A 24395-nucleotide genomic window follows, 5' to 3' on the forward strand; every position below is an offset into this window, starting at 1 on the left:
ATATCAAAACTATGAAAGTGGAAAAAATTATATTGAAACCAGGCGTAATTCCGCAAATATTTGATTGCCAGATTGATAGACCGACGGCATATACACCTAAAGCTCCATCGTTTGTTCAAAAAAAAGGAAAAACAAATTTTGTTGAATACTTGTAACAAAGATATCGCTGAAAATCAAAGCATGTCTAATGAAGCAGTTACACAGGAAAATACCTTTGATGTTGGAATGAAGATCAAAAGCTAAACAGACCGGAAATATTATATATCACCGAAAAAGAAATCGTTCTAAAGAAAAAGAAAATACGGAACATGACATGACTTATGTTGATACATCATCAGATTCTACTTTGTCTGGAATGTCAGTTGAAAATTGGAACTCGAAAAACAATATTGAACGAAGATCTATTTACGTCATAGAGAAAAATCCGAAGTTATGTCTTGGAATTCCAAGGTACTCTTTATTTATTATACAACTTTTGTCTCAAAAATGCCAGTTACCCAGAATTGATATATACATTACTTTGAAAAAAATTAAATTAAATTGACATAGCAGCGATTCATAATCTCTAACTACAGGCCCGGTTGCCACCGCTCGAAGCTCGTTTGCCTGGTGTGACGTTGAAGATATACCGCGGGCGATCTCACATATTCAATTGCTCTTGCCCAGTTGTTAATTGACATATAAACCGGAAAATTTTTGTGGGATACTTGGGAGATGATTTACTTTTATAATATATAATTTTCAATAAAAAACTAAATTACCCTGAATGAGCCCATTTTGTGAAGTTACAAATGATGAAAATAGAACCAGAATATTGGTAAGAAGTTCAAAACCATTTTATTCAAAGTATCTATGCAGCTACTATGATCTCCACCATAATTTTTTTTTATAATGAGTGAATGTTTTCATTCAGGTCTAATGGTAATAGTGAAACTCTGCCAAATATTGAAAACCTGATTCCTGCCGAGGTGGGTCAGGGCCAAAATGTTTTCTGCTCTTCCATTTCCTTTTAAACGGAGATACGGTGCATCCTCTGGAAGTCCAAGTCTGTCCATATGATGATTCAGACAGTGACCTATAACTAGGCCTATGAGCCAACGTAAGTTTTCCCTGCTGTGATCTAACAAGTGTTTGATGGCATTCATTGAAAAAGGGCAGTTTTGGTAGTTTTTGTCAGAAGTCTGAAACTCTTAATGCTATCCAGATATTTAGGATCAGACAAGACCGAAAGTGATTCCAATGAATGGGTAATTGATTATTTGACACCCATCCCAGTTGGCGGGTTGCCTGTCCTTGTTCATCTTTCACTGCCTGAAAGTTTAGTGGTGCAGCCAGAAAACGACTGAGTCGTCTCCTCAAGAGCGGGGTACCTTATGAAACCGCCTTGCACCAAATTCTTGAGCGGCGTACGCAGAATCTGTCTCAGGGGGAGGAACAAACCCCCCATGAGCAGGTTAGCAAACGTTCGCGCTCAAGTGATGATTCACCAAAACCAGAGACGGAAAAGCCCTGCACGGTTGAATCTAAGGCATCGTCATGTGTAGCTGACGTGCAAAAACCCTCATATGTGAAGATTGTGGCGGGTATCAAGGTAGGAATCTTACATCTTGACTATCCGACTACCTCATTAACGATGAAACAGCAGAGAATATACTTTATGCCTGCCCCGCTGGGGACCGAATCAGGTTTTTAGAGTTTGGCAGAGCCGTACTGTTACCATCTGACCTAAAAGGCCACTCACCATACAAAATAATCGGCTTCGTTGAGAGGCTGGGTTTCTTTGGTCGAGTTTGAATAGGTGTGAGCCACAATAAATCCTTGTGGGTTGCGGTGGAGGATCGAATAGATCCACTCACTTTGGACTTAGCCTAACACAACCTAACCCATTCCAGTTGATAATACTCGTAATTAGAACCACAACGAACTAAAAATTCATCAAAATCCTCAAACTTGAAGCTACTTTTCTAGTTGTCAAGCCAGTGGCGTTAGTGCTTCGAGTTGAACGCCAAAATAATAGATTGAATTCTCAGGTTTCACGAAATAACATTGCTTGAAATCAAACTGTACTTATAATTTGGAACGATTTCATGAAATGAATCTGAACTGGCTCACAAATTAAATCATTCCATAGAATATATCTAGGCTACAAGAGTATCCGCTAACGAAATCAAACCAACTTGGACACATTTTTTTAAATCAAAGTATCACCCCCCATTTAAAATCCTGCTAAAACGCATTGACTTCAACAACACCTCATCCATTTCTTATGCCATATTTTCTTGGCTCCTAACCAAAAATTTCTACAAAATTCCGCATTAAATAGAAACCAATAATGATAACTGCTTCATTTTCTGCACAGATGCTCCTAAAACAAATAAGGCCATCGACTAGGAAGAGCAGGTATCTCGAGTGATAGCACGTACTCTTACAGTCTTTCTATATCTTACAAAATTTTTACAGCAAAACGATTCACCATAGCCGAAGCTATTAAATTCGCCAATAATGTCGAGTCACAAGATATTGTGATTCACACCGAGTCACTAGCTCCATTTAACAACTTTAGGCTGAACATCCAATACCTCAATGAATCAGAAGAAGTTATATGACATGAAGTCACAAAGAAAGCGTATAAAATATATGTAGATATCATCCTATGTAAAAATAATTGTTAATGCAAAAATGGTGTCATGAACCCTGGTTCAAATTTATGTTAAATTCCAAAACATCTCTTTAAATCAAAATAATTTTGACTAGGATGGATCGTCTGGTCTTCACTAACATATCCCTCGAATAGTATAGAAAGATTGTCTCCATCTTTCCACTGTAAAAAAAATTAAAGTCACTTAAATTCACTGTGGTCACATTCTGAAACATTAATCTTCATAAATACTGAATTCCTTCACTACTGTTGTCTTTTATTCACTTTTAAACGTAACCCATAAATCATTTCATGTTTTGTGTGTGGCCAATATTCTTCCACTCACCTACTGATACTCCGTAACTTTCGCAACAAAAGATGTTATGTAATAATTCATGACATGATGTTTCGCTACCTCTTTTTTTTTAATATTAGTCCGTTCAATCCGTTCCTTTTGAACGGATTGTAGGCATGAAGAGTCGATCGTATTTAATTTCATAATTGTAGGTTTCCTGAAATGTAGTTTACTAGTTATTTATTGTGAAATCTACAGTAATGACTTTATTTTCACTATTGAGGACATGTACAGAGCCAGTCATTTAAAAACACAAGTCAAAATTACTTTAATTTCATTGAGGTGACGAATTGACTATTTTCTGAATTTTATCACGGAGCAGCAATCCAAAATCATTTTTATTATACCTACCTGGAAAATTAATAGTATGTGGCATATCGAGTTGATATGAATATGAATATTTTTCTCTCGGCTATCATAGGTCAACTACATGGTATAAAACAAAGTCGCTTCCCGCTGTCTGTCCCTATGTATGCTTAGATTTTCAAAACTACGCAACGGATTATGATGCGGGTTTTTTAATAAATAGAGTGATTTAAGAGGAAAGTATTCAAGGTTTATATCTATACTAGCAGACCCGGTCACGCGTTGCTGTGGCTAAGGTTTTTGTTACATTACATTGTAGTAAACTATTTAGGAGGAACAGTAGGAGAACATCAATCACGGGGATCACCATGCTTTTTTACATAGATACCATTCGTAAAATAATATGGCGACCTCCATGACAGATTTTCTACTACCGTAACCCCTTAGTACAATGAAATTGTTATTTACGAACGAAGACTGATACGTTAAAGCTGGTATAAAAATCCAATGGATTGGAATTTGAAGGGCAAGGACTTTGAACCCGATTGATTAAAATCGGGTTCAAGTTCTCTCCATTTTCATTCAAAATTAGTATTATAACCTATTTTGTGATCACATGTACCGGGCTGGTACAAAATCAGAATTTTAGAATTGAAAAAAAGGAATTTATTCATTAAACATTAAAATCAAATAATAACAAAAATTATTTTAAACATCACTGAGTCCAACCTAAATGAGAATGTAAGTACATAATTTTCAACTGTACAATATCAATTAGTCTTATGTTCTATTATTGTAGTTTTCCCTGAGGATGAGGATATACATTGTCGAAATGATTGGAATATATTGTTAAAAGAGTACACTTTCCCAATTGCTGCTTACCCAAATATTTACCCGTTAAAATTATATATATATATATATATATATATATATATATATATATATATATATATATATATATATATATATATATATATATATATATATTATATAAATATATAAATATATATATATATATATATATATATATATATATATATATATATATATATATATATCAGAAGATAACATGCATAATATATTAGAGAAACACTAATAATTTCTCATGTGATGTCGTAAATAAACACATTTTTGCGCTTTCATTGTAAACGCTGGCTGAACCCTACGAGATAGATAAAAAGATAAAAAATGTACTACAGTATTGTACACCTTAAAAAGGTCTACAAAAAAGTCCGCGATGGAATATGTCTATCTATTAGGGATATTCTACAATAACCATTTTTTATTCTCGAAAAATAATGGCTGATTAACGAAGCGATTTTAAGCGACACAGCATTTAGTTCTTATCCAATTGAGTATCTTAAAAACAATGTGCATTCAATAAAGATCAATATGGCCTTTCACAGCATGTAATTGAAATTAATATTTTCAAAGATATCACAGATTAAAAATGCCGAGACATAGCTGTCGCGGCGATACCGGCCGGGGGGCTGGCGACGCGTGCCTATAAATAGCGCATCGAAGGCCGCGTTTCGCCCTATAGCACTTCATGATTAGCAGCCATCGCAAGCATTTATATGTATATTCAGTATTAGCACTGCATCCGTGCGGAGCCAGGTCTGTTCGCTAGTTATTTTTATAAATGTCTGACTTCAATGTATGTATCCGGTGAATTTAATAAAACTGCCGATAGTTAGAGAAGAAAATATTAAAATTAATGAATTGTGAATTTCAACTGTCATTTTACCGCTTACTATACTTCCATTTCCGATAATCAATTTTACGCTTTGTCGAAATTATTATCAATGATTTACTAGAATTTTAATTTTATAATTTTATCTGGAGCAATAGTCTGAAGAGAAAAAATGGTTTTGGTTTTCTACTTCTCCATCTTTTTACAAAAAAAATGTGGGAATCTTTCGAAAAAATGAAGAAAGCAATCAATTTGAAAACAATTAATTATACAAAGATACGTAGATCATGTAAAAAAGTGACTTTCAGACACAAACTGTGTTTCATTCACAAGATGGTGTAACAATCTTGTGAATGATATCTGATATAATTCCGTAACGAATGTTTGGAATACAAACTGAATAGAGAAAAGTGTTTTTCGTATAATTCAGTGTTTATATAAAAGTATAATTCATTGCCCGCGGCTTCTTCCGCGTAGAATTTGGTTTGTCACATTAGGTTTCGCAACAGACCATTTCAAACCTAAAACTTCAGGTTTCGTACTTCAAAACTGACGGAATTCAATACAATCTTTGAACCCCTAATTTTTCCCTTTCAAAGGATAAATTTTTGATTCCCTTTCTTGATGCTTATTTACGCTATTCAAAGAACCTACCTGCACATTTCAAGATTCTAGGTTCAGTAGTTTCGGCTGTACGTTAATATAAGAGCGGGCAACAGCTAGTAATTTATATTTTTACTTTAAAAATACAGTAACTGAAAAAAATATGCCAACTGCACTAAGTAATGAATAATTATGTTACCTATAAAGAAATTTGCAAAACTAACACAACCGTCAACAACGTCTGCCCTCACGTGTCTGCTCGCGGTCGGGTTGTGCTCTAGGCGATGGCGCTTCGTTGCTTAGGCCGTCCTTCTACCCCCGCACACCATCTCCCGTCGTCTTACAGTATACTCGACGCGTAGTGGCTTACTGCGTTGCGTCAAGTTTATCTTTATTGTGATAACTTTTAAACGATTCTTCAAAATTACTTAGTGTAAAAGACAAAGTTTATCTATAGTAAATATTTGAAATGACAATTGTATCAATCTTTATAACAATTTGACAGATATTCTGAAATGTGCATTGTAAAAAAAAGTATCCAATGTAATGCAATGCTCAGTATTTTGCATATATTGGCTACCACATAAGAGATAGATATATGGTATCACGGACTTTCATGTAGAACCATTTCAGATAAACGATCTTTTACGGTACATTGTCTGCATGAAACTCCAACGGTATAGACAGCACACGCCAATGTAGCTCTCAGGGAGCAAGAATTTTTCCGACTCACTTAATACTTATTGTTATATTGTTACCAAAATTAAACAAAACCTTTGTGTTTTGGCTTCAAACATACATTTTTATTGTACTATATAAAGATGGAGAAGGAGAAAGCCAAAAATATTTTTTCTCAAACAATATCTCCTCTTGAAAATTATGATGAATGTTTCTACTTATTTTCTCTAAAATATAACAAAACTAAAACTGTTTCCATATTTGTCTTCTTTCTCAAAAAAAACTGCAAGATATAGTCAATGTCCTTCGAAGGGACAGTCAGGGAAGTAGTTATTTTCCGCAAGCCAGATCCTGCTAATGTTACCAATAGTAACATTTCTGTGTAGAAATATTACTACTGGTGAATGTTTTGAATTTTGAATCGAAATATTCATTTTCTCAATTCATCAACAAAAGCCTGTCGTAAATTTGTAGTTTTGGTAAGAATACTTAGCATCTAGAGCTTCCGCAGTTATTTTCTATACGAATAGTGAGAGTAACATTATGAATGAAGATATTCAACATTTACCCTTCGAAAGTTGATATCCAATCTTACATCAATAAGAGTTATATAGAATAAAGAGATTTGCGATTGAGTTAGGAAGAAAAAAAATATTATTGATCAGCTAGTTTCAAAATCTATTTGAGAATTGACTTTTCCATAGTACTTATATAATGGTATTCAACCCTGAAATTTTGTAAGAGGTAAATTATCGGAAAAATCTGTTACTGAGTTTTAATCAGCCTATTGGGATAGTTCTGAAAAATTTTCGAAATCTGACAGGTCATTATAGTTATTTCCAATCCAGCACCTTTTACACGAGTTTCAGTGTAAAGTATCGCGGAAACAAGTCACTTCACATTTCACACATCGGTGAATAATATTCACCACCATTTCTTATGTCATCATTGATTTCCAGTAATATATTGCGTATAAGTAACCTCGAAGATGGTTCTCAGACCTTTTTCCATATATACGAAATTAAGAAAGTTGTCAAGAGATCCAATTTCTGATAAAAGGGACCTCCGCCAAGATATTGTAATCTGAGGATTTGATCGAGCTTTACAGCCACCGACAACGTAAAAAATTCGCTTCATTGCCTCTGAAATGACCCAATAAAAGGTATTCCGAAATTTTTCAAGAAGACATATTCATAAACTCACTCAAGGACGAACAAAACCTTCTGAATTGGAAAATTATTGGATATGGTTGAGCAGGCAAAGTTGTTTGTTTATTTTGATAGAACTATTAGACAACGATAAAAATCTCATTGGGTCCTTTTCTGGTCAAATGAGAAACATGCAGTTTGGTAAATGGTTTGGACTGTTGTAGGGTTTTCAGAATACCTAAATCAGTTGTTTTTCGAACCACTACTAATTACTTTGTATGATTTTGTTGAAAAATATCATACCATATCATACCAAGTTATACCATATGCATGATAATAAATTATACATATTTCACAATAAATTTTATTTAAGATGCGTTTCGTTTTAGGTTAACTTCATCAGTTTGGTTTCTTTTTTGTTATACTGTTGTTATACGTCATCAGTCCAACTGATGAAGTTACCTTATAGCGAAACATGTCTTAAATAAAATTTTATGTGAACACTGTACGAGGACTATTGAAAAAATTAGGTGAATGTTCAAATTTTGCGGGCTACGTACATTCGATTCGGGTTTTTTTTTCATGTTGGTACACTCGTCTCGAAAATATGTTCACAGTTTCAGCTGTTTAGCATGTTCAGTTTGTTGGTAAGAGACATGAAAGTTACAAGTGTTTTGGATGCCCGGCGATTTTCTGCTATCGAAAAAAAAAGGATCAAAGAATTTGCATCAAATTTTGAGTAAAAATGGAATTGAGTACTCAAAAACTCTCCAAATGTTGACAGTGGCATACGATAGTTGTACTCTGAGTCAGAAAAATGTTCACAAGTGGTACATCAACAACCGATGAAAATGTTGGGAAAATGAAGAAAATTGTTATGGAGAATCGTCGAATCACTATTAGAGGAGTTGCTGAGGATGTCGGCATATTGGTTAGCTCATGTCATGCAATTTTTTTTGGAATTTTGGGCATGAAGCGTGTGACAGCGAAGTTCGTTCCAGTATTGCTGAATTTCGACCAAAAAAACCGTCGAATGAGCATCGCTTAGAAATTTTTGAATTACGTGAACGGCGATCCAGATTGTATTGTATTGTATTGTACTTCATTGGTCAGCAATGCACGACATAGTGTTTTAACAAGTCATTGACTACACCTAATCCTAAGTCTAAATAAAATTTGTTTATAATTAAAATATACATATTGGATTTCATAATGATTATTATACATTTTCACCGCACTGTTTTTTGGATTCCAAATTTCAAAATCTATAAAATTTATTTACATGTTTGTTAAAATGGGTTCAATAATGATACACAAAGTTTATCGACTAACATTGACGAAATCTAAATTCAGAGATGACATAATAGGCAGAGCATTGTAAGTAAGTTTTCAGTTTTGCTTTGAAAATGGCTATTGGGGCTTCTTTGGTGAAGTCTGGTAGAGAGTTAAATAATCTGATACCAATAAATGTTTTATTCGTAGATGTTAATCTGTTATTTGGAATAGCGATATGGGATCTCATATTAGTCAGATAATTGTGTGTATCTCCATTAAGTGTATACAAATGCATGTGCGTTTTTATGTAGATTAGTTTGTTGCTCAAAAGGGCCATGACTGGTGACGACTCATAGGTATATGGTTATAACATTGAAACCAAAAGTTCAATCGTTAAAATGGAAGAGCCCAGAAGAGCCAAGACCAAATAAAGCACGCAAACTTCGATCAAATGTCAAGGTTTTGCTTTGAGGAGTATCATCTTGAAGTTATACACCGCTTGCGAGGAGCAATACGAATAAAACGTCTGGTATTGCGGAAAAACCATTCAGGGCTTTTGTATCACGATAATGCACCTGCTCTCTCATCATTGCTTATTCGTAATTTTTTTGCTAAAAACAACACTTTAATAATACCTCAATCACCGTATTTACCAGATTTGCCCCCCTGTTTCTATCAATTAGATTGGAGAGACCCATAAAGAGATGGCGGTTTCCAACGATTGAGGAAATAAAAACTTAATTGCTAAGAGACCTCAAGGACATACCAAAAAAGTGCATAACCGAACTGCTTCGAGAACTGGAAAAAGTGCTGGAACAATTATATTATATCTGAGCTGGACTACATTGAATGGGAAAAAATAGATTTAGATGAATAAATACATATTTTTTGATAAAATTAAAATTAACCTTATTTTTTGAACAGTTAGCGTATAATTATTATCACAGCTAGTGTTATTATTTTTAATCAAATAACAGGTCAGTGTATTCATAAAGTAATATTATGTATGAAAGGTATCTCCATTTCCTATTGTATAAGTTATGCAGTGTGTAAAAGCCAAATCGAATAAATTCATTATTTCGGTTACTGTACATACAGGCTGATTCACGGTGGATGGCACATTAGACGTTTCTGGTGAACCAGACAACGGATCACTTTGAAAATTTAATGGAGGGCATATTCGGACATTCTCTAGCCAACTAAAATATTTTTGACAATGCGGTGTTGCCGCTTCTATTAGAAAGCAGTAGCAACTTTGATTTTTCAAATGGAACACTCTGTATATAATATTATTTTTGGAATCTCCAACAATTGCCCGACAACTTTTCTTGATATTTCTCTATACCTATCTGTTACCGTTTTCGAAATAAGAATTAATTTCAATTCTTTTCTTCGAAAATCATGACTTCTAAAAATGCCGATATCTTTTAGTTAAGAAGTACTATGATATCGAAATTTGGTTTGGAGTTAGGTGATACTTGGACACTTCCCACACGTCAGCCTAATCTCCGTTACTTCAATACAGGGTGGTAAAAAAATACAGTTTTTTCGTTTGCTTGAAAAAGTTGCTGAAATTTGATTATTTTAAATGGAACACCCTGTATATTATTGGAAATTCGGAAAGCTGCTGAAATTTGCTTTCTTTCTATGTATATCATACCTATACCTAACTAGTCAAGTTTCGGACTTATGAACATTTATTTGTGAAAATGTCCCTTCAGAATGGTATTTCCATTCGGTATTTGGTAAGCAGGCCATGATTACTATTTGACAGTAGCGTTGTGACATTCTCCTAATAATATCGACATTTTCGTCACTTCAGAAGTTGCAAATACCTTCAAAACGATGGAACAAAACTATTCAAACGAAGTTCTTATGAATTTGTTTATTATTTTTGGACAGTGTGAATAAATTATCAGCAGAACATGTAGAAAGTTCAATGAAATGTATCCGAATCTACCGCCAATGAACGTCAAGAAATGTATACGAATTCAGAACAATTTCAATGCATTTGGATCAACTTTAAAAGCACCAAGAAACTTGCCTCGACCCGTAACTTTCGAAGACAACCAGATTGATGTCTTAGCATATTTTCACGCATTTCCCGAGTCATCGATAAGAAGTGCTGAAGAAGATTTAGGTATAAAATATTCATCGGTTCAAAGAATCTTGCGAAGACATAAAATGCATGATTATAAATTCACCAAAATTCAAGCAATGAAGCCTCAAGATCCTCAACAGAGAGTAGAATTTTGTGAAATGTTGTTGACACGCATTCAAGAAGATCCACTTTTTTTAAATAAAATTATTTGGACTGATGAATCGAAATTTTCGAGAGAAGGGATTTTCAATAGAAAAAATCTTCATTATTGGTCCAGTGAAAATCCTCACGTCACAAAAGAAGCCGGATTTCAAGAAAAATTTAGTTTCAATGTCTTCTGCATGTTGATGGACAACAGATTGAGGTACGTGATATACGAGGAGTCATTAACATCCAGAAGCTACCTGAATATTTTGGAGAATACTGTAGACAGTTTCGTGGATAATCTGCCACTCGAAGATTATCGAAACTGTTGGTACCAACTAGACGGAGCTCCTGCACATTGCACAAGAGAAGTGAGCGCAGAACTGGATAGACTATTTGACGATCGGTGGATGAGGCGCTTGGGACCATGGAATTGGCCAGCGAGATCACCCGATCTTAATCCATTAGATTTTTATTTGTGGGGAATGTTTAAAGAAAAAGTTTACAAAATACCCGTGCGTTCGAGAGATGAATTGTTAGAAAGGATTGCCCAAACATTTGAAGATTTGGATCCCAATGAAATCAGATCTGCCACCACGAAAGCAGTCAACACCCGCATTTTAAAGTGCTTGGAAGTGAACGGCCAGCGATTCGAACATATTTTGAAATATTCCACATGATTGTTTTACTTTTTTATAATTATTCATATCAATATTTCCAATTTCAAGTTTCTTGGTGCTTTTTTAAAGTTTATCCAAACATATTGAAATTGTTCTGAATTCGTATAAATTTCTTGAGGTTCATTGGCGGTAGATTCGGATACATTTCATTGAACTTTCTACATGTTCTGCTGATAATTTTGTCACACTGTCCAAAAATAATAAACAAATTCATAAGAACTTCGTTTGAATAGTTTTGTTCCATCGTTTTGAAGGTATGTCGATATTATTAGGAGAATGTCACAACGCTACTGTCAAATAGTAATCATGGCCTGCTTACCAAATACCGAATGGAAATACCATTCTGAAGGGACATTTTCACAAATAAATGTTCATAATTCCGAAACTTGACTAGTTAGGTATAGGTATGATATACATAGAAAGAAAGCAAATTTCAGCAGCTTTTCGAATTTTCAATAATATACAGGGTGTTCCATTTAAAATAATCAAATTCCAGCAACTTTTTCAAGCAAACGAAAAAACTGTATTTTTTTACCACCCTGTATTGAAGTAACGGAGATTAGGCTGACGTGTGGGAAGTGTCCAAGTATCACCTAACTCCAAACCAAATTACGATATCATAGTACTTCTTAACTAAAAGATATCGGCATTTTTAGAAGTCATGATTTTCGAAGAAAAAAATTGAAATTAATTTTTATTTCGAAAACGGTAACAGATAGGTATAGGGAAATATCAAGAAAAGTTGTCGGGCAATTGTTGGAGATTTCAAAAATAATATTATATACAGAGTGTTCAATTTGAAAAATCAAAGTTGCTACTGCTTTCTAATAGAAGCGGCAACACCGCATTGTCAAAAATATTTTAGTTGGCTAGAGAATGTCCGAATATGCCCTCCATTAAATTTTCAAAGTGATCCGTTGTCTGATTCACCAGCAGCAGTTTTGAGTGTATATTATCGAATTTCGGTAACCACATTATTTTGATTCATTTTATCTCAATTGTTGCAATAAATTTGAGAGCGATAACATTTTTGAAGAGAAAATGACAAGACCTTTCAAACTATATATCACAAGCCTATACTTCCCATTTGAAAAGTTGGGGGTTGTACCTGTCATTCGACGAGGGTTGAAGATAGGGGTGGCATTTTTCCGTTGAAGTATGTCAAATTATAAATTAAATTTAACTTGTTTCGGGAATTTGTTAAAATATGTACCGTAACCGAAATAATTAATTTATTCCATTTGGCTTTTACACACTGTATATCAATAGATTCTATAGATAGTATCTACATAAAAACATCAAGACTTCATGAAACTGAGAAATTTTGAGGAATAATATCATGTTACTTCCAATTCACCATTGCTCGGCTTCCAAAAACTCTTTTTTGAATCATTATTTCACGATGATCAACTTCATATTTGTTCATTCGTCTTTTCATTCATCCCATTCGAGAGAATCAGACAAGTTTCATTCCTAGCTATCATACAGATAATGATACATTCAAGAAAATAAAAATGAAAATTAACTCATTCATGTCATCGTGATTTTCACAAAGTGAGTTCATATTGAACATATTTAAAACGTATACGAATATAACATATACTGATAAATAATATATCACCCATCCTTTGAAAAATACATTTTGGTCTAGTAGTTCTTAGAAGTTGATTTGAAAATTCCCCATTCTTTCACATATCAAATCTAAGCTACAGAGGGTCAAATAATCAAAAATGAATTCTGCGCATCACAATACCCTGAAAGCAGGCTATGTTTCACGAAAGCGGAAAACGACCACACTAGTTATTTTGTTATTTTTCTGATTTTTAATACGAAAGTATTAAAAATCAGATTGATAATTACTCATCCAACTGATGATACTTGGAATTGTCAGAAAACCAAAACAAGTAACATATATACATACCTATGTGTGTGTGAGTGTATTTTCATAATTCAGGGTGGAATTGGTATTCTCTTCTCAGAAAAATTTTAAAGGAAATAATTCATACCTCTGTCTATAGATCAGTTTGATCCAATGACTGTGCAAATATTTTAATGGCTATGATTGACGAGAAATAAAAGAATCATCCTTTATTACAGTGTTTTCGACAAAACAATTCGTTAAATTACACATGAAAATGATAATTGGATTATATTTATCTAGAAGAAGATTTCTATAATCATAAGCCAAGAAATATTGAATTTGTTGATGTTCTTCTCTCACGAGGCATCAGTTAAATGTTAACTCAAATAAAAATGTGTATTATTTCCACCCTCAAAGAAGAAAAAAAAAATATGAATCATTTCCAGGCTACAGTTGATAACAATTATATTATTCATTCAAAAGTAGTAGTAGTTAAGTAGAAGTGACAGTAAAGTAACACGGAGGAATCGGTCCAGTCATCACCCGAAGACGATTGTGGATAATAACAATCGAAACGTCGTGAATTAACTTGGTTTGGAATCTCTTAACTTCTTTATTTAATTTTATTTATTTTTGTTCAATTTGTTCAATTTTACTTGTATTTTAATTTACTATTATTTCATTTCAGGTTTTTTGTTCGATATAATTTTTATTTCAGGGATTTCGAATCATTTTATATAATATAAGACAATGGAGGTCCGAACTAGTGAAATTTATTATTCTCAGTGTTAGTGTCATGCTCCTGAAAGTGTTCACTTTGTGATGGAACTTCAATATCAGATCCACATATCATATTTTTAAAGAATTTAGAGGTTCATTAGTTGAACCAGCAAAAAAGAAAAAAGAATTGAAACTTTTTATGTTTTTACCACTTTTATTTGTAACTAATGTTACTGCAGTTTCGTCCTATAAGGATAATATATCAATTAAACTGAGTTTAATGTATAAGTTTGAAAATGTCGTTATAGGACGACACTACAGTAACGTTAGTTACAAATAAAAGTGGTAAAAAACATAGAAAGTTTTCTTCATTATGATTTTCTACCACATCCATCAATTTAATGAACCAGTGGGTGTTGTTAATTTGCGATGCAATTATAAAGATGAAGCTATTTATAGGGATTTTATGATGGTAGATGAAGCAAATCGAGGACTTCTAGGTGGTAAAGATTATTTAAATACCTAGGAAATTATTAAAAAGAATAAGCAATGTTGTTACGAATGAACAGAATCATGGATAAAAGTTATTTATAATATATATATATATATATATATATATATATATATATATATATATATATATATATATATATATATATATATCGTTTATTTAGCACAAGCTAATGCAGTTACAATATTAGTCTTAATGTAGGTTAAAAATTCAAATGTCACAATTAAAATTTAAAATTTAAAATCATGTACATTGAAACATATAAATAAAAACAGCACAATAAATAAAATAAAAAGAAGAAAAAAAAAACTGTATCAGCAGGTTCCTATACTAAACACTTTGTAGGTCTAAAAGGTGCACTTTTAATTTTCTTTAAAATATATTTAGAGAGGTAGCATTCTTAATATCCTCCGGTAGTTCGTTGAATGCTTGAACTCCTTTAATGAAAACTGTATTATTTGAATTGACATTACTAGTCTGACGTATATGAAAGTTATTGCGACTTCTTGTATTGTATTCATGATATTCAAAGTTATACTTTAATTTGTCACGTAGATATACAGGAACATCACCAGTTTTAATTTTAAAAATAAATATTAATGCTAAATAACGAAAGTAATTTTTTACTGATAACCATTTTAATGTATTCAACATTAATGTTATATGTGTTCTTCTATCACAAGATAATATTACTCTCATTCCTCTATTTTGAAGTTTCTGAAGTCTTCCAATTTCATTTTGGTTTAGTAAGTACAAGATGGTTCCACAATAAGTAAAATGAGGTAAAATCAAGCTTTTATACAAAAGTAAAAGCGACCATTGGTTTAAGTGCTTAGATTGCCTACTTAAGTAATTAATTTTGAATGCTATTGTTTTAATAATATATGAAGCATGTTCCTTAAAAAACATTCTATTATCTACAATTACACCCAAATATTTAATTTTTCTCACTAACTCAATTTTATCATTTGATATTTTAATATTGTAATTATATTTTTTGAAGTCATGGTACTGCTTGTCATTTCCTATAATCATGAATTTTGTTTTATTTTTATTAATTATTAACGAGTTGAAGCAGCACCAGTTATATACAGATTTTAGTGTCTCATTTATTACATTAATTATATCAAGCAGATCATTTGATGCATAATATATTAAAGTATCATCTGCAAACAAATGAACAAAGCATCTATCAATTATAAATGAAATATCATCGATATACAATAAAAATAGAAGAGGACCTAACACGCTACCTTGCGGTACACCACACTCGTTTATAATTTCTGAAGATAAAATGTTATTTAATTTTAATTTCTGTTTTCTATTATCTAAATATTCCATCATCCATTTTAAAGCATCATCAATAATACCAAAGCTTTCTAGTTTTCTAATAAGTAAAGAGTGGTTAACAGTTTCAAATGCCCTCTGAAGATCTGAAAAAACAGCACCTGTGATTAATTTATTATTTTGGTTTAGTTTCCACTCATCTAAAACATACTGCAGTGCTGTTTCGTAACTGTGTTTGCCCCTAAATCCTGACTGTACACTATTTAACAAACTATTTTCTTCTAAATATTCAACAAGTTGCCTATAGACTACTTTTTCCAATACTTTCTCAATAGTACAGAGCATATTGATTGGTCTAAGATCAGATGCCTTATTCGAATTAGCAACTTTAGCAATTGGTGTTATAGTTGAAATTTTTAAGATTTATGGAATGGTACTGGTTTCTATAGAAGTATTTATGACATTAATTAAGGGCATTGCAACATTATCAAAACAATTTTTTAAAAATTCTGCATTTATATCATCAGGACTTCCTTTATTTGCCATTTCAAAAATAATTTCCTTTAAAGTATCTCTGTTAATTAATTTAAAACTTTCTAAAATGTTAGTTACCCATCAGTTAGAATCGCAATAATGAAACCTTTGAAACATGAGTTGTTGAAGATGATGACATCAATTTTATTTATTCGAACGGTATCACCAATTAAGACTCACTGATAAATCAAAAATTGTTTTACCAACCAAGATATGTAGTGTTATCATTTCATTCCCAATATTTTTGAAAATGGTTATTCATAGAGCTTGGCTAATAAACGTAAAGTTCAATATTTAGAAAGATCTGTTGGGTAACAGAAAAACACTCTTATCGTTTTTTCAATGTTGTGAGAAATAATGATAAAAATTACTCACCAAAAAGTAGTTTTTCCATGTTGAAACTGCAACTGAATTTGAAAATCTTCGATCTAACACGTATGATGATTTTTAAATTCAGTTATAGTTTTAACATCAAGAAACTCATTTTCGGTGGGTGATTTTATTATAATTTTATTACAACAGTTATAAAGTTGTTATATGTTTCATGAAACTCGTTCTTATACAATACTGAAAAAAAATTCAATTCGAAAGTTTGCAAGAAAACGATTGTTTTTCTAATTCAATGTGATCCCGTTACCCAAGTTATTTGGATCATTATTTACCTGCAAAGTTCAATGAAGAGAATAAATGGGACAGTTGAACAGAGATAAACGTTGAACCAGATCGTATTGAGTCCCTGAATAAATAAAATGTCCACCAAAACAAGAAAGAATTGCAGAGTTATTGACTCTCTAAATTATATCATACAATACATGCCAGTTATGTCTACATATGAGTAAAATGGAAATGGTTTTCAGCCCATAAAAACGTATTTAAATTAATATAAAAATTGTTGTACCGTTTTCCCCTTAAATATACTTTTGCAATGTGGTGCTTCAAAAGATTCATGAACCATGAATAAAGCTGAAATTGGTTACAACCAAACAGAAAAATAGTTACTGACTATTTACTTTGCAGTAACACAATTTTATAATCACTGCCTAGTATAAAACAGAGTCACTTCCCGCTGTCTCTCCCTATGTATGTTTAGATCTTGAAAATTACGCAACGGTTTTTGAAGAGAGTTTTTTCAATAGATAAAGTGATTCAAGAGGAATGTTTATATGTATATCACATGCATAATATCATAGAGAAACCCTGATAATTTTAGAGGTTTCTAATGTGCCCATTCAAAATCAAGCAAAATAGTTGCAAATTGAACAATTGAAATGAAATCAAAATCAAATTGTATTTTGTTATTATTCCATTTCAGGGTTTTATGCTCAATATAATTGTTCTTTTCAGCTATTCATTTTAATTTCCATTTTTAGTTGATCTTTCATGGATTTCAAATCATCTTATTATTATTAGACAACGGAAATCCAAACTACTGAAATTCACTTGAATATCTTTTTCAAAGTGGATTTTGAGAACTTTCCGGATGTTTTGAGAAAACTAAGTAATAAAATTTTCGTTAAATTTATTTTATTTGTAGGCAAAATTTGTGAATTCGACAATCTGCACCTTAATTCGATATTTTTTCAAATAATAATGAATTTAGAGAAACCAGAAAACCAGCCAATAACGATAACTTCTTCACAAAAAATGTATTTCAAAGAATAAATTCAAATTATTTTTCAGCTACTCGTCATTGGTATTGATATTTGGAATCTGTCCTATTTTTACTTGAAATATGTTGAAAAAAAAAAGTAATACAAATTATGAAATTATGAAGCAACAAAAATTATTTGGTGCTCCGGGTCGATTTCTTTGATTCCATTGGCGCATTTACTTTTTCAGCTGCAGGAAAACCCAGAAAAACCTGCAGCACCACATCAACTGAAGATATTTATCTATTTTTTCATATTCGTTACTTTATTATGTTGTTTCATATTCAAGACAAAATGAATGCCGTAGTAAATGGCTCAAAATATTCTTATGTTCAGTTGAAAGATTTTGCAAGATATTAAAGTTCAAGTTCAGTTTTTGTTTTGCGTATAGATTATGTTATAATGTGAAAAGACTACTGGGATTTGAATAGGATCAAAATATAAAATCTGTTTGTCATTGATCTAAACTTTATTAATATCTATCAACAAAATCTCACGGCATAATAAATAAAGTACAATAAACTACTATAATACAAAGATTGATATAGAATACATTCACATTCTGCATTTATTGTTTGAAATGATACCCTCATTGTATTCGACAAAAATAATCAGTATGATATCTGGCAAAACGAAAATGTCTAAGCACTATATATTCTACACAATTTTACAAGTTTTTTCTGTATATTGTCACGAACCAAATTATAATGTATGCATTGTGAGAATATTTAAAATATATCCACCATCTAGCTCATGTTCTGAAACAGTTCAATGCTGCTTTTAATTTTCCACCAATCATCAACAGTGGCAGAATCTTTTGGGTTTAAAAGCAAGTATGATTGTACAAATCGTCTGATTATGTATTCATCATCAAAGCCTAGCTGTAAGTTTTAATATAAAGAGTTGTTTCGAGGAAAAAATAATTGTGCAAAACCGTTTTCTGTGACAATTCACAAATTATTCAAATGAATCCATTAAAGGAGATTCAACTCCAGTATCTACAGAAGATATTTTAAATATGTACATGTACAGTCTCTTTTTTAAAAATTCACCACACATTATTTACGAAAAAACTCCCTGAAGAAGGTATGAACTCTTTTTGCTCCATCATAATTTTCCTTCAGTTGGGCAGGGAATTCGAACGGAACACTCAGTAATATTGATTTTATCTGTCTCTTCCCAAAATTGAAGAAAATAGGAATGTTACTAAATAATAAGAGAGAAGTAATAACTGAGTATTTGATAGGTTTCGTAATGCCTGCACCAGTATTAGCAAAGGAATAATCCCGAACTGTGATGTGTAGAGTGAATAAGGAAACCAAAATTGATTAGCAGAAACAGCGTTTGTGATGAACGAATATTATTTCCTAAATTTTGAAGCTATACTGTATAAAGAATTCAATAACTGAAGTGCTCTTGTGTCTTCATTATTTCCAGAAAATGATGGATGAATAAGCTGTTGTGAATCATCTTCTGGTAATGTTCGCTCAAGAGGTAAATGGTCTGTTTCGAAGTCGGCATTTCGTGCTGCTTCTTTGCCACACTCGCTAATCAATAGTAATATCAATCTTCTAGTTAGAGGATTAGATTCAATATCTCTCATCTTCTTCAGAAATTCATCTTCTGTTATATTCATCTTTCTCAATATATTATGAAGTACGTTTGAGTCTCTATCTGTTGTATTCATGAAGTCTATCAACAGCCCGTGCACTTCAGTGGAATTGAGAGACCCGATCTCATATTCATTTTCTTTAGAATTTTCGTTGTTTTCATGAGACAGATCCAGCAGTGGATATTCTTCTGTGAATTCGCTTTCAGTACTAGTTGATACTGTTACCGCAGTTTCCAAGTGATCATTGACAATGGCAGGGTTTATTGAAAAAGTATTTCTCCATAATTTTGTGGCACTAGGAGAAGTAGTCCAATGATTTCCGAGAAAGTTTGACGTATTTTTTTGTTTTTGATCACTCTCAACATTGACATTGTTGAAACTGGGAACAAAGGATTGTGTATCGGCGGTATTCAAATCAGGATTCAATGAATTATCGATTTCTATCTGATCTGTAGCTTTTTTCGCTAAAAGGAAAGACCACGTGGATGAAGGTGTTGATGTAGTGGAAAATACTGCAGGAAGACTCAGTTTAGGATCGGAGTCTGAAAAATTGAGAAGCTCTTCATCGACCAATTTACCTTTTTCATTATCAGAACTGCTTTCTTGGTTACTTTTTACTGGAGGTTCAGTTGGCCTCAAATCTTGCAAATCCTTTCTGAACATATCAGGGTCATTCAAGTACGATGACAAAGCTAAAGTGAAATTTCTGGCTAGCTCTCGTATTTTAGGACTTTGTACAAGATTTTCTGAGGTCTGTGCCCCTAAATCTATGTTTTCATCTGCATTTAAAGTACTGCTACTTAATTCAGTAGTATACTTATCGGTTTCTAAGTTTTCCGTGAACAATTGACTATACCCGTGTCTAGTCATTTCGGTTAATAGATGAGTAAGCTTCTCTTTACTTATTTCATTGTCTGGATTCTCTGGAGATACTCCTTTTTCGGATGCAATTTGATCAAGGGCATTTTCAAAGTATATTGCCAATGTGTGTAAGGTCTGTGGTCCAACAGATGGCGGAATAACTAAACCTGGTCTAGGAGTTTCGGATGGATATTCTTGTTCAATTTTGGATATTTCCTTCAGAATGTTCAGCATATTGTTTGACCTTTCGAAAATTTCTGGTGTTACTGACGATTCGGTTATTGGTAAAATTGACTCAGGTGTGAGTGGAAGTTTGAAGGGGCTAGCCGATGATACTTTGTAACTGTATGATTCACTAGGATTGAATCTGGAAGACGAGAGGGCTTGATGAGATTTATCAAATGGTCTGGGTTGCTGAGTTGAATTTCTCAATAATACATATAGAATGGGATAGTCAGAAGTATGAGATTCTGAATGAGTAGGCGTTGTAACTGAATCAATATTTTTGATGGTAGATGATTTGTTTTCCAAGTCAATTTCAAGTAACGATCTCGACACCGGAACTGAATCACGATTATTGTCAATATCGAATTCGTTTCTTAAAGAATCCATTTCATTTTCCTCAACAATGATATTTTTGAGTCCTTCGAATTCTTTGGTTGAATTTACCGAACTCTGTACTTCTTTATCACGGGAAGGAGTATTATTCAAGTTCATTACTTGTTTTGAAGATGAACTCGTTATGTATTTTGTCAAATGAATTCCCACTTTGTCAACGTTTTTATCAAATTTTATTTGAACTGTATTCCCAACACGACTTGGAAATGGTGTCGTTGGATTAATTTTCACCGGTGATCCATAAACTGTAGCATGATCGATAGTTTTTGTTGTTAGTTCCAAAGTCGGAACATACGGGTTGAGCGATGATAGTTTTTCCTTTTGATTTGGAGCTTTATTGGGACTGGGTCTTATCGTAGTTGATATTCTCTCATTTCCAAATTCTGTAGGCAGGGTAGATGATTGTGAAAAGTTAGAATTTTTCGCAAAACTAACATTTTCAATCAGTTTTGTTGACGAAGGTGAGCTGAACTGAGAATTATTCGATGAATTGATTGTCAAACCATCAGATTCAGATTTCACTACACCAGTGATGAGAACATATTCACTGCTTTCCTTTACCACAGGCAGATTTGTTGAGTTGCTGTGTCTCGAAGATTCTTTACTTTTTTTGTTCATATATAATGAATTAGTCGATTCATTTTGGTTATTGTCGAGAAAAACTGGCAACGCCTCAGATGGGCTTTCTGTAGTAGTAATATTGATACCAACTCGGCTTCCCAAAAACGGCTTTCCATTATTGATGTGTTGTGTTGTAATATATTGTGGTGTAACCGACGAAATTGTGTTCAAAACTTTAGATGAAGAAAGATTTGGGGTTTTCAAATCAGAATACGTTATTCGATGGTTCGGATATGGATTAACAGTTGAAACTTTTGCACTATCATCTTGAATACTATTATACACATTTTTAGTGAAAGATGAAGATTCTTCAGTAATTTGTGTTTCATCAGAATCGGATCGTACCTTATCGTTAGATTCATCTGGATAGACTGATTCTTTTTTTGATTTTAATTCATGTTCCTCATTCTTTCTTGCAGAAATTGTATAAATATCCGTACCTGTGTTTGATACGGGAAACTGTACATGATACTCTTTGGAATGTTTCTGGAACTGAACAACATTCTTCATCTTTTGATTACCTATAAATTTATTTGTCACTGACTTTGAATCACTACGATTGGTATTTTTTTTGTCTTCTTGAAAGTGGTTCAAATAATTTCCGGTCTGATCATCATTGAATCTACGAACTTTTGAATGGGCTAGCGCATTGTCGTTGAATGTTCTTAAGGAATTATGAGCTCTTCCTAACGAACCATCAACTACTTGTTTATTACTTTCGTATAGTTTCCCAGAATCTCCTCCGTCTTTTTCATATATATGTCTAGAAGTGTTATTCGAATTATACGATGTTCGTTTCGAAGTCTCTTCAGTGAATCCGTCAGAATTATCATACTTGTGTCCCGATTTCTTCACACTAGTGGATGAAACTTCTTCTGCTCTCATGATGGCTCCATGATTGACATGTCCACCTGAAATTACCCGACGATATGATTTCCTTCTTGATTTATCATTTCTCAGCTGTTCAGCACTTTCTTCGTATAGATTTGGAGAGTTGGTACAATCAACTTTGAACCACCATTCACAAATCAGATCTGACTGTTGGAAAATTGTACCATTTGGACACAAAAATGATATTTTTTTCTCTTCCTCGCAAATGTGGAATACCTAGAACAAAATAATAACATTACAATTTGAACTGAATTTTGAACTTATAAACAAATCAATATTTCGAGGTTATAGAAGATAACAAGCATTGAAACTGTGTGATTATGGAGAAACAATTTGGCTTCAGGAAAAACCGAGGCACTGAAAACGTAGTACTAGAGCTCACGAATGATGTATTGAAGAATTTAGATCTTCCAAAAAAATGTTTAGTTGTCTTTCTCGATTTAGCCAAAGCTTTCAACACTGTATCACTTCATATACTGCTTAACAAGTTAGGAATAAGAGGTCCAGTGCTAGATTAATTTACCAGTTACCTGAATGGATGGACTCAAAGAGTAAAAATAGAAAATGTATCAAGCAAACCCTCTATAGTTACCACAGGTGTTCCTCAGGGTACAGTACTGGTTCTATTACTTTTTCCCATTTATATTAACTACATTTGCAAAATAAAAAATCTTCAAGGGAAAAATAATATCATACGCAGATGACACCGCCATTATCTTCACACACGATGAGTGGTCAGAGTTGTATCGCACTGCTGCATATGAATTCATTAAAATACAAAAATGGCTAAACACGAACTTACTAACATTAAATATTGATAAAACTAAATTCGTTACTTTTTCCTTTTACAGAACCGGATCAACCCAGACTTGATTATTTATTCTTGCATAATGAATGCTGCTTAGAAAGAAATGATAACTGTAAGTGTCCAAAAATAGTGAAAGTCTCAAAAATCAAATATCTAGAAGTAATACTGGACCAGCACATGAGGTGGAATGATCACATTAAATACCTTGTCAGCAGAGTAAGAAAACTTATTAACAAATTCTACACTCTCAGAGATATTTTAAGTAGAAGAGTTCTACTTGTAGTTTACAATTCATTAATATAATCAGTATTGCGATACTGCATCACAGCATGGGGGGCGCATTTACTAGCGTTATAAACAAAACTCAGATTATTCAAAAACCATTCTCAAAATCATATGCAAGATAGACGATTCCCCACATCAGAATTGCATCAACTAACAAACCTTTTAAATATTCGCAATTTATATATCCTACAAACCTTGATCTGGACATTTAAACAAAAACCTCAACAATATGCTCACCAATATAGAGCCACAAGATATACCACTGATCTCACACTGAAAGTTCTTAGATTCAGCAAAACTCACATTCAAAGAAATATCCTTTATTTTGTCCCAAAAATATACAACAGCCTCCCAAACGAACTGAAAGAATGTAAAAATCTTCATAAATTTAAAGCAGACTCAAAAGCACATATTCTTCAACATAGCCATCTTCAAAGTACTTTTTTCAACTAACACTGTATGATTCTATTTCTTCCCCGCACAACTCTATCAACGATAACAAAAAAATTGCATATC

The 24395-nt window shown here is 32.7% G+C and overlaps 1 protein-coding gene across 5 annotated transcripts in view; it reads right to left on the reverse strand.

The window, feature by feature from the left end:
• Window positions 1–18633: 18633 nt before the first annotated feature.
• The window catches only part of Cpap1-j (cuticular protein analogous to peritrophins 1-J), a 115583-nt gene continuing 109821 nt past the window's right edge, over window positions 18634–24395 (reverse strand). For all 5 annotated transcript variants that reach the window (XM_074185746.1, XM_023166994.2, XM_023166993.2 and 2 more), the window contains one exon: window positions 18634–23002. In XM_074185746.1, the coding sequence (XP_074041847.1) occupies window positions 19544–23002 (3459 nt within the window). In that variant the 3' untranslated portion in view covers window positions 18634–19543. The remainder of the gene's footprint in view (window positions 23003–24395) is intronic.

This window comes from Leptinotarsa decemlineata, unplaced genomic scaffold, assembly GCF_025532065.1.
Source record: "Leptinotarsa decemlineata unplaced genomic scaffold, Ldec_3_MD MMD2_P_RNA_scaffold_2, whole genome shotgun sequence".
Classification (NCBI taxonomy): Eukaryota; Metazoa; Arthropoda; class Insecta; order Coleoptera; family Chrysomelidae; genus Leptinotarsa; species Leptinotarsa decemlineata.